General features: G+C 45.6%; 1 protein-coding gene across 1 annotated transcript in view; it reads left to right on the top strand.

The window, feature by feature from the left end:
- LOC147889022 (uncharacterized) overlaps nt 1–12185 on the top strand; it is a 41597-nt gene extending 29412 nt beyond the window's left edge. Inside the window, exon 6 of the mRNA XM_087392575.1 lies at nt 11516–12185. Within this exon, the coding sequence (XP_087248701.1) occupies nt 11516–11631 (116 nt within the window). The 3' untranslated portion in view covers nt 11632–12185. The remainder of the gene's footprint in view (nt 1–11515) is intronic.
- The last annotated feature ends 250 nt before the right edge of the window (nt 12186–12435 follow it).

Genomic DNA, 12435 nt, shown 5'->3' on the forward strand with positions numbered 1-12435 from the left:
GCATGCATGCCACACATGAAATTACATACTTCACCCTCATTCATACATCAATGCCCATATGACATTACAACGAGACTACAACCACATATGCCCAAATGAATACTCAACCCACCATCACCGTAACACTGGATACTATGCTATGGAGTGCCTGGCATCCACATTGCATTTCATCACTTCCCATTTGTTGCCTTGCAAAATTCATTCATAAGCTCAAACAGATTTTTAACATCAGAACATAGAGTCTCCTGATAAAAGGTGCTCACAATACCCAGGACCAGCACTATTTGGCTATGTGCACACCTAAGTGCCTACCCACAAGCATGCATTAAGTGGAAAAACTATTTACAAAACTTGGCATATCATTGTGACAGGAGGCGCACAGTGGCGGTATGTTTGGAGTAGATCAGTGTCTTCCACCCCACCCCCAAGACCACTTTGTGAGTTCCTAGGCTATTCTATTCTATCTATCTTCCGCTGTGCGCATACCCTCTGTTTAGGTTTTTCGAACATCTAATTGGGGCTCGGTAGCATCCTTGAGTTAAAGAAGATCTCCCACTAAAAGCTCCAAATGACTGTAAGGAGAATCAGTGTACACCTTGCTGGTCTTTGACAAGAAATGATTAGTGTTAGTGTAGTGACAGAAATTGACGGGTCCGTCATCTTTTGTGAATGGCATCCTGTCAACAACCTTTTTTCCTGGATGGTAGATTGCAATTTTGCTGTGGGTTATCATCCTGTGTCTGTAGGAGTGGGTTGTTAAGGAAGCCCCTCATTGGGTGTATATTTCATGCTCCAGTGGGCATTTCTTTCCGTTAGAAAGTAAGAGAGAAAGAAAGAACGAGCGTTTATTAAAGTCTGCTAAAGTCTCATGGGTCTATGACACTGAAAGAAAACCTGATACAATGAGCAAAAAGGTGGAGCTACGAAGTGAGCATCCTAACCCATGCTAGAGAAAAGTGTGTCGACACAATCAACGATATCATCATACTATGTCACCATAGTCATATACATCCATCCCTGACATCATCATCCCCATGGGAGACGCAGTCTGATCCAATACAATACAATACAGTGCATAAGGGAACGTCAAGGTACACCCGAGAGGCAAAAATCCTGTGATAGATCTTTGTCTGCTATGTGGACGAGTAGTCCGTCGTGTCCTCCTGGTAGCTACCCAACTCCTGACGAGCGCCATAGTAACCCCGGTCGTCCGCACCCCAGGTTTAAAAACAAAAAAACTGTCGGTGAGTGTGATTTGCGCATTTGTCCTCTATCGAGTGTGTCGCATCTCGATCTCGGGGTCTCTGTCTCTCCTGCTATCTGTGGCCGGTGAAGCAACATGCTCTGACTGGAAGAACTCAATGATCATACTCTGGGATGGGCCAGGCAAGGCCCCCTGCTCCTATCTCCGTGATCTGTGAGACGCTCTCTATGTCGAACCGCCTCGTGGATGAAAGCTGCTAGGTGCAACTCTGCTTTGGGTATGAGAGGAGTCTGGAGAGGCCCTCGAATCCATCTCTGAAAAGGCAGTGGTATTGTCCACGGATCTCATAGTAGATTGGGCAACAGAAGATAAAGTGCTCCTCTGATTCCACCTCGTGCCGCTCGCATAATGTGCAGATACGACTCTCTCTAGGGATCCCGTCTGCCCCTACTCTCGATACGGAGTTGGTGTGAGGGCACACAAAACTATCCAATGGCAATCTTGAGTGTGGGAGGTGGATCTGGGTGTATCCAGGGTGGGATAATGAAACCCTCCTCAGAGATGTGCAGGCAGTGGTTCTGATAGAAACTGAGCTTCACAGGAAGCTCTATCTGTTGTAACCAGGTCCTGAATGTGTGTTAACTGTAGGAGATCCTCCCGGATGATCGGGTTGAACTCATTCCCTAGAAACGGGACAAACGGAGCATCAATGCTATACTGGAAGGGTGGCAGCTTGTCTATATGGAAACCCAGTCTCTTAAACCATCTGTATGTGCATGCATACCAGTATCTCTCATCACCCTGAGTTGCTAGTGCCATAGAAGATGCTAATGCCAACCAAGGTAGCCTGCGTCGCCCTATGGTACAGGAGCCATAAGCTCGCATACGGTATAGATAAGTGATAGTCTGGAATGCCGCATCTAACTACAATGGAGATGCCCCGTGAATGATCTGATGAGGAATAGATGGCTTGCTGCAGATCATCCGTGATAACAAGAGAACCTGTAATCTCTCCACTCGAGTCCACTCTATGTTGGATAGGTCTGATTCCCAACAATTGTTGTTGTACATACCCATAGGACGGACCAAGGAGTCGAAAAGGAGAGCCTTGGTTAGTGGGTCATGAAAATGCGAATGGAAGCACTGTCTCTCCAGTCGGTCAAGTGAGGCGTATCCTCTACTCAAATGGGCTTGCATCGCCGGTCTCATCGTGAAGATAGATCCAGAGAACAGAACCCCCAAGTAAGTGTATGATGAGACAATCCCCACTGGTGCCCTGTCAAACGTAAATTGCTCTCTGTGTGCTACATCTCTAAAGATGTTGAAGATCATAACCTTGGTTTTACCCAGGTTGACCTTCAAGTCATGGGACTCGCAAAAAGCCAATAGTGCATCTAGATGTCTCTGGAGCCCATCAGCGGGCTGCGGATGAGGATAAGAGTACTACATCATCTGCGTATAACAGAATCTGGAGTAAGGAGGCGACGAGAGAGCAACCATCTCCTTCTAGGGTCCACATAAAAGACTCAAGCTCGTCGATATAAGGGCCAAACAAGGTTGGTGAGAGTGAGTCCGGACTCTACCAAAAATGCTCTCGTAAAGTGCCATAGCAGCTCAAACTATCTCCTGACCATAGCCAAACTCGTGCGAGTACCTGTTGAGACGTGCTTGTGGTATTGTATCGAATGCTTTGTGGAAATCCTCAAAGCAGCATTAGACCCTTTGTTTTTGTGCCCTGGCCTCCTCTATGACACTCCTGAGTGTTAGTATGTGGTTCATGGTTCCGTGATTATGCCGAATGCCTGCCTGCCCATCTGCTCTGAGTCCCTGCATCTCTACATAGCAACTGACCTCCATATCTAGTACTGAAGCATAAATCTTCATAATGGTCCTATAGTTACCTAGACTCATAGGATCCCCTGTCTTGTGGATAGGTGTGATAGTGTTGAGGGTCCATGTACGTGGGAAACGGAGACAAATTGCTTCATTAAATAGCTTTGCTAGGATAGGGGCTAGGATATCAATCCCGCATGCAACAAACTTGGTGCATAAACCCTCATGATCCTTGACTCGGTTTCATGATCGCGTGTTTGACGTCCCCTGGAGTGAATAGAGTGCAAGAGGTCGGTCGTGGTGTGTGTGAGAGATCAGGATTGGGCTGGTTGGGGATTTCATATAATGTGTGAGCGGATCGAGCCAAACCTGAGTATCTGTGAGTGGTGAGGGGGACCGCCGTTCAAGAAACCGTTGCCAAAAGTCTTTGGAATGATTACTGAATAGGATGTTCAGCAATTCCTCCTCGTTTCGGCGAACAAAGTTTCATTTCTTTTGGCGAACTAGACGGCGGTAATCGGGTAATGTGTCCGGTGCGCTCAGTAGGCCATGTTTGGATTCGAATCGGAGTTGTGGGTGAAGAGCCTTACAATCGTCATCGTACCAACTATTACATCGCACAGAGCGTAGAGGCGGTGGACGGTTAGAGCATGTGGTGTACGGGAAGGCATGAAGGGCAGCCTCGTGCAGTTATTGGGTAATCAAAGCGGCCAGGTTCTCTAGGAGAGGTATGTGATCAATATAAGTGAGTAGAGTGTAGAGTCGTGCAGAATATCTTGGTGAGAGGGTGTGATCGAAATGTATATCGTGATAGGTAGTGTAAGTGGGTGGTGTGGTAGGTGGTGTAGCAAGGCAAGGAGTGGTGATATTAAAGAAAATATATGTATGATCAGCCCCAGGTGGAGGTGGTGAAACAAAGAAGTCCGTGATGTGTGATGTGAAGGTAGGGGATCCCAGGATATTATCAACCCTGCTAGACCCCCCTCCATGTGGAAAGCAGGTGAAGCCACTGGAAGAAGGCCATCGTTCAAGACCGTTACAGAGAATGAGATCGTGCATTATAGAGAATGAGATCGTGCGCCATACCTAGATCAAGGATTGCATGCCCAAAGGAGGTAATAGGGGCCCATCTATTAGCGAACACTGGTGATATGCTAGCGTTAGCAAGATCTATGTCGGAAAGTAAAACAACATCCTCTTGAAAATCTAGCAGTGGCACCTAACGTGCTCCCGTCCTCGCGTTGAAGTCCCCAACTAGGAGAACATCTCCGTGGCTCAAAAAATCCGTGATATCCAGGTGGAGAGGTGTGAATGGTGATATCTCAGAGTCCTCCCGCACTGCCCTGGCGAAGTGTGATGTCTCTAGTGGGAAGTAGCAGAAAGCTATGAAGAGATCTCGGCTAGTTTTACATCGTAATCGGACCTAAAGAAACCCAAAGTGTGGATATCTCCTCTCCTTTGAGATCGCCTCGATGAGAGATGATCTATATAGGATTGCCACTTCTCCTGATCCATGTACTCCGCCTATCTCCCTCATCTCTTCCCTGTAGGCTGACTCCCAAGTGTGTCCACTGGCCATCGGTAAGGGACGCTCTGGGCTATGATGTTCTCTGTGTAGAAGACTATGTCTTGTCTTGTGTAGGACTGAGAAATTCCCAGGCTCTGACCAAAGGGTACCATTACAGTTCCAAATGGTGCAAGCGAGCGTCTCGGTATCCTGCATCTCATAGACCCTACCCCCCTATGTGGGAGAACGGTCAGGTGATCGGTGGCGTCCGGTGATGAGACGTCCATCCCGCACTACTGCCCACTTCCCCTTCTTGCAAGCCGCATCCCGCAGCTGCAAAAGAGCCCATCTCTCCTCTATCTGCAAAGTTGTCAGATCCTCATCCATCGATATAGTGGGGTGATCCCGTAGGGCCAATCTATGACGCAAAGCTGCCAGGCGTGCCTGAGTGTGTGTGTGTGTGTGTGTGAGAGAGAGAGAGAGAGAGAGAGAGAGAGAGAGAGAGAGAGAGAGAGAGAGGGGGGGGTTGTCGAGGCTTGTCAGAGAGGCTATTGGTGGAGGGGGGAGGCTGATGTGAAGGTAAGGGTGATTATGAGCGATCTCAAGTTGGGGGGGGGGGGGGAGGGCTTTTTTGCTGGGCTGTGTAGACTGCCCTGCAGCAGCCTGTCAATGCTCCACTTGTTTGGGCTGCCTTGGCAGCAGTGCCCTTCTGGTGAGGGGGATTTTTTGGGGCCTCTATGGGTGGCTGCAGAGAATTGCCAGCAGCAACAGCAGCAATGGGTGGCAGCGGAGCAGGCAACAACAGGCAGCAGCGCCAGCAGCTGCAGCAGCAAGAGGCATTTGCACAGAAGCAGCAGGTAGCGTCTGCACATCAGCAGTGGGGTAGAGGGGAGCCCTGCAGAAGGGGAGGTGGGAATTCTTGTGTGTGTGTGTGTGTTGTGGGGGGGGGGGGGGGGGGGGGGGGGGGGGCTACAAGGCTTAGGTGAGAGAAAGAAAGAAAGAAGAAACATGTATCACGGTCTTCAAAAGGCCTCACGAACCTATGAGACAAAAAAATATATCTAAAAGTGGATCCATCATTGGCTGGTGCAAGGTACACTAGACCCTTGAGCTGAACATCACACATCAAAGGAAGCTATATATATAGAAGTGGGGATAGTCGAGATGACCCTCCTGATGGGCACAACTATGTCATGGTGGTGAGGTCCTCTGATGTGATGCGAGGATATCACAGATCTAGCATTGTCGAGTCGTCTCTTGGGATGGGTGGGGAGCATTGTTTCCATGTCTTGTATTGTATTCATCAGTCTTGTCAATGGTGACTCCTCATGTCTGGTGGTCACCTTTGGGTAAAGCTGGGATAGATTGAAACCCCATCGTACATGCTTTGGTCCGTCTTTGCTCTGCTCTTGGTCTCTGCAATCTGTGCTCTCTCTCTCTCTCTCTCCTACTAATCCAGTTGCCCTCATCTCATCCACCTCCTCCTCCTCCCCCTCCTTGTGAATCAGCCCTATTTCAAAACTCATAGAAGTCTGTGACATGCATCTGTGTCCAATTCATCCCTATATCAAGTGTTGATATCTTCTCTTGTTGTCTGATCCGTTGCAATAGGGTCCCTATGCCTCTGCAGCTCTATCAGGTATAGGCTGACCCACACCTGATTGGGAAAATGAATTACCTAGGTTAGTGGTCTTAAACCATGTCCCTTCTGCAATGAGAACGCTCCCATTTCTCATAGTATTCCAGCCATCTACACGTAAAGTGCTCCTCCGTTTCCACCTCCCCTAATGTGCATAGTCTGCATATTGTCTACTCTCTAGGTATCTTTGTTGCCCTCGTTGCCTCAAATGAAAATTGATGGGATGATACCCGCAACTACCTATTGGCAATCCTCAATGCATGTGAGACAATAGAGTAGGCCGAACAATCATCCATCCTTCGACATCATCAGAAAATGATCGTGATAGAATTGGAGCTTGGTGGGAAACTCTTGATCCCTCCCCAAGTCTATGTTATATGGAGTTGAAGTAGATCCAACCATATGACACAATTGATCTCATTCTGTAGTATCCAAGGAGAGGGGGCCTCTAGGCTGTACTGAAAGGCGAGAAAGAAAGAAAGAAAGAAAGAAAGATGTATTAACATCTTCGAAAGGCCTCGCGGGCCTATGAGACAAAAGTGCAATATCAAAGTGAGATGTGCTCATACAAGCCACAAAGGGCTCACTAAGACCCTTTGCTCAGTACTATACTAGACTAAAAGTAGAAATACAAAAACATGTAAACTCCAAGTCCAAAACTAGCGACTAATAGCTAGACTTAGTCTCAAAGTAGGAGTCGGAAGACATATCCAGGTGCCATGGTGGCTCTCTTGTGAGAAGGCACCTCATACAAGCCACTGTGGTGTGAGGCAAATGGCACGCTAAGGCCTTTGCTGATTCCTATGCTAATATTCTCAAAAGCTCAAAAACACAAGTACTCAAAACTAGTGCTGGGAAAAACATATCCAGGTGCCATGGTGACTCTCTGGTGGGCTGTGAAGATGTCTTGTATCCGAGTCTGTTGAGTGGTCTCTCATTGTGCGGAGGGGGGAGGGTTTAGTCTCCGCGATCTCCGTATTCAGCGTCCTTATCAAGAGTGACACCTTGGCTCGGGTGGTCCCTCTGAGTAGAGCTGGGAGGGGCTGGACCCCCATCGTGCGTGCCTTGGTCTCTAGCTCTACAGTTCCGCATCGTCTCTTCTTACTAATCTTACTTTCTCATGTTGGCTATCTCCTCCTCCTCTACTCCCCTATGTCTGGGGTTTGACTCAAATGCCTATAAGTTTGTGACATGTCACTTTGCTCACTCTCTCCGCTTATCCACTTCCATGACCAGGTCTGCATTGGCCTCTATTTGATGGATATGCGATGACACAAAGAGGCCTTATTGCAGCAGAGCAGACAATAGTAGGGGACTACGTCACAAGAGATAACGACGGATTGGTCCAAAAGCGTGCCCCGCCTACTATGAGATCCAAGGATGGTATGACATTTTTTGAAGGCCTCAAAGGCCTATGAGAAAGAAAGGAAGAAACAAAGTTTATTAAAAGTTTTTGAAAGACCCAAGGGTCTATGAGAATGGAAGAACTTGATAATATGACCTGGGTGGGTGGAGCTTCTAAGTGGGCATCAATGCCCAAGACAAATACAACATAATCATAGGAATACTAATGCATGAAATGTATGAGCCCATGGAGAGAGTGGAACTATGGTGTGGCATCACTACGGTGGTCCTCTGGAAGCTGGCGAAAGGGACAAGCCCAAGGGGAAGCCCGGCGGTCTATTGGGTTGTGGTGGCATAAAAGTTGTGATAGGGTGTTGGTGACAATCAATATGTGTGGTCTGTTGTGGTCTCCTAGCTATGTCCCTGCGTCGGACAAGTGCCACTGTCAGCCCTATCAGCCGTGCCTCCAGTCTGGTGAACATGGAGGGAAGGTCCCCAAGCCTGGTTTGTGCATCAACAAGTCGTTGGAGAGTCGGTTGTGTCTATCATTTGGATCTTGGCTTTGTCGGCTCCTCTGTCTCCTATGGGCCTGCTGGTCGATGCTATCCTGCTGGAAAACTCATTGACCATGCTCTGAGTGGAGTCTGGCTGTGCACCCTTATCTCACCTATGTGTCCTGAGCAGCTGCTCTCTACGTTGGACGGCCTCAAGAATGAAAGTACAGCCAAAATAGTATCTCATATAAGCCACCATGGGCTCAAGCAGGGCACGCTAAGGCCCTTGCTGAGTGCTACACTAAGAAACTCAAAAATCTAGCTAGAACTCAAAACTCAAATTTTGAGAGAGGGTAGGAGATATGATCAAATCAACTATGATCTGGTGTCACAATAGCCCTTGATGGGATATGAGGATTTCTCGTATTTGCCTCTGCCAGTTTGTCTTTCGCTACAGTGGGGGCCGTGGCCTATGTGATCTCTGTATTTGGTGGGCCATCTCAAGAGTGATACCCATCTCTCATGGTTCCCTTAGAGTAGAGCCAATATAGGTGCGACCTCCATCATGTGTGCTTTGGTTTTTTCTGCCTTGTGCGTGGTCTCTATAGCTTTGCTCCATAGCTCCTCGTCACCTCCTCCCGCCCCCTCCTCCACTGCATTTTGTCTACGTTCCAGCTCAAATGTGTAGAAGTCTGTGACATGCTGCTATCCAGTCTAGCATCCAAAATGTGAATTTGTAAAGCATCTCTAAGAAATGAATAAACTGTCTTCGGATTATTACATAGCATATCTACTTTCTGCTACATGTTATGGCTCTATTGTCTAAGTGTAAGTGTCTAAGTGTAAGAGACTCATCATTACGTTAGTTCAAGCCTAAGAATCCCTAGATTTGGATTTGAATCTCTGATTGCTCTCCCTTCCCCTGTAAACTGCCCATTTGTCCTCCTTTCTCACTGCCCTTACTTTGTTGCGTTCTGTGACTCTTTCCTCCAGCTGGTACAAAGTTAGCTCCTTTGTATCCAAATGTTTGTGAGACAACCGTAGGCATAGGGTCTAGCTTGATTATAGCTCAATCAAATGAACGACTTAGATCACACACTAGTAATCACCTTCTAGAACTCATAACCCAAGCAGAGAGCTTCTCGAGCTCAACTTTAAGCATAGAGAGGTCACAGGTAAGGTCCATGGCCTGCTCCTAGTCCTGTAGACATCCATGTCCCATACCGTAGGTGCCCCCTCCACATGGGAGCCTTTGAACTGGCTTGCCAACCTACGATGCCTATGGATAAGATCTACAATCCAGTGCCATTTAATTCCAATATTTAATTCCATGTGAGTTATTCCAACCTAACTTTTGGTTCGTCTACAAATATCAATATATAACTTGGAGCTTTGGTCACCTTTAAAGTCATTAGCTAATCATCAAAGCCCGAGTAAAGATATGAGCTGTATCAATTTGTAAGTTCATGTAGCACTTGGTAGTCATTGACTCTCACCCAAGCTTATAATATCCTCATATTTGTCAGGGATAACCCTGTGACAATTATCTTGATGGTATTTCTCCCCTTGCCTATTGAAATTAGAACAAGCTGACTGCATTCTAGTTTCTCTCATTGGCTTTGGTAACACTCGGCCACATATGACTAGACATACACATCCCATTTCCATTTAAATCAAGTTTTAGGCTTGTAGATACCATGATGATTGCACTCGTCCTAGCATTCAATTTTAATAGGAGATTTCCAGATTCTGAATCCCTCTTGATCTATTAGGTGAAATCTATCTTTATGGAAGATTAATCCCTTTTAGCTTGTATAAAACTTTCCCACCCCATTCTAAAAATTCATATTCCCAACACTCTTGAGAATATCAGGGGAGCCCATGGTGAACATCTTGCCATAAATGACTGGTGTACATACATGTGACTCAAATACGTCTTTGTCTTGCTGGTCTTCTCTGGGAATGGTAGAATATTGAGCAAAGTAATCTTTTAATCGCTTGAGTCTTTATCTTAAGACTTCAATTCATGCACTATCAAAAGCTATCTCAAGGTTGTCACATAAGAAAGATATGGTTGGAATTCTTAAGAGTCTTCATAGGATCCTTTCATTTAATGGCCCATAGTCACTGTAACTCAAGAATTCAAGACCCTTATTTCCCACATCTGTGTACTGGACATTTTCTGCTAGAGCCTTTGCTGAGTCTCACATAAAATCATTCATCTGCAAGTCTTTCAATGTCATCCAGTACACATGTATGTGCCATTCATTTAGAAAAACAGTGCGACAAGCAAGAAAAAAACTGATACCAGTGTAACTTAAGCTTAAATATTTTGCCTTTTTGTTGTTTCGATGTGTTGGATTAGCAGTTCTCAGCCTGTAGGTGTCTTCTTTAGAGATCCATTCAACTCACTACCCCCTTTCTGAACATCAACTTTTGGCCCTGAGGGTTACTCCTTAAAGTTGCTAAAATTAAACTTCCACTCTGATCGTAGTGCAAGTTGCCAATCGGAACACTACCTTTTGAAAGCGTCTACTGAATCTAGCAACTCCCAATCAGCTGTTTGGTTGGCCAAAGTAATAAGAAATAAGGCCAAACTCGCCTGCTCATACTTGAACAGAAAGCACGGTCTTAAAAGTCTGAGTTGTTAATCGTAACTCTACTGTCAAAGTTGCTTGCAATCAAATGCTGGTTTTAAAAAAAGTAAGGCCAATGCTAGAGCTGAAAGTCAAGACTCTCTCCCTCAGGAAATGGGCAGGCTTCATGAGCTTGATTCATCTTAATGATCAAATTGTAAACTCTACTGTCCTCAAGTAATTCATTTTCTTTCTCCAAGTGCATTGTACTTCTATTCATTCTTAATCAAGAGAGCGTGCAAGACTCATCCACTCCATTTCAAAAACATAGGGGAGAGGGAGAAAGTCGACCTTTAATCTTTCAAGAGCACTTGCAAATGTAAATTGGCAGACCTCTTCTTGAGAGAACTTATTGAAGAAACCTCACTATTTTTGCTAATACCTGTGAAAAAGCTCACGCTTTCTTCAAAAGTGTGTCTCTCAATCAGCTCCTTCACCATGTGTCCTGAAGTGTATTGTACTTCTACTCACTCTTAATCAAGAGAGTCCACAGCCCATCTACTCTTCAAAACATGGGGAGAGGTAAAGTCAACTTTTAAAGTTTCAAGAGCACTTGCAAAAATAAATTGGCATATCTCTTCTGAAAACCAAGAGAGCTTCAATGTACTCTAGTTTGGGATTCAAATGAGCACACAATGTTAAGGTGCTCTTATCATGTCTCAGGATGCCGAAGCACCCCCCTTTCAAGCTTCATCAGTGCTTGATGCATCACTTCATGCACTGTTGCTTTCTTTTTTTTGATAAAATAAAATTGGGGCGGCAATGTTTTGCTCTATGTTTTTCTTTGTCTTTGAAAATTGTAGGTTTAAAATAAAAATTAAGTTAATATCTCTAACTGAGAATGGTTTTTCTTTAGGTTTGCTTTTGCACAGAGGGTGCAGATGGAGCCACAGTTGAAGAAAGCTCATGTTTTACATACCACATCCTCCTTAGTTGGGTGTGCTCTGTTCATTGCTGACGATGTGCTCCCCTGATACACCTTTTCTTCATGCTGCCTGCATTTGGCAGCTGCTGTTGGTGTTGCAACTTGCACCAAACTTCTAAAATAGTTAGTTTTTGGAGTGGCAGAAGTAAGATGTGGATGTGCCTTGTTTCTGGAGCCAGGATTGTTGGCTTTTAGGGATTGATCACAGCCATGTCACAATATCTCAAAATGTTAATTTTTTTGAGAATCATGTATTTCTAGGGCTGGGATTCATGAAACAATAATATAAACAGGCTGCAAGCCTTTCCTCAAAACTCCTGCTACAATTTTTTAAATTATGATAAAGGCACTAGGAACATAGAGGCATCTGATCTGAAAATTTGTGTCAGTAAACCATGGTTTGTGTCACCGGGTTTCTGCATTGAGGTCTTATGTTTCAACATTAGGTCTGCCTGCGGTCGCAGTACCTGGGATACATGGACTCTTGAGGCTGTTATGGTGGAGCGGGAGGTATAGGAACACGTAAATGAAGGAAATGTTGGAACGCGCATCTAAGCATCTCTGGCCCCACTTATGCCAAGTTTGTCCACTCTCGGCTAACGCATGAGTAATGGTTTATGTTTTTTTTGCTGAGGTTCAACTTCATTAGTGGTAGTTAATAGGGTTGGGATTTCAATGCACCAACAAAGAACCGTTAAGTTCTATGATGTAATATCTTTTGGCGAGATTCAGCGCACCAATTCATTCAATCTTCTGAAGCTGCTGCGTTTGTCAATTTTGTCCATTCTCAGCTACCTCATGAGTAATGGTTTAGGTTTTTTACTTCACTAGTGGTAGTAATAGGGTTGGGACT

Source organism: Dipteris shenzhenensis, chromosome 21 (genome assembly GCF_047967505.1).
Source record: "Dipteris shenzhenensis isolate YYH24624 ecotype China chromosome 21, Dip_SZ_1.0, whole genome shotgun sequence".
Taxonomy (NCBI): Eukaryota; Viridiplantae; Streptophyta; class Polypodiopsida; order Gleicheniales; family Dipteridaceae; genus Dipteris; species Dipteris shenzhenensis.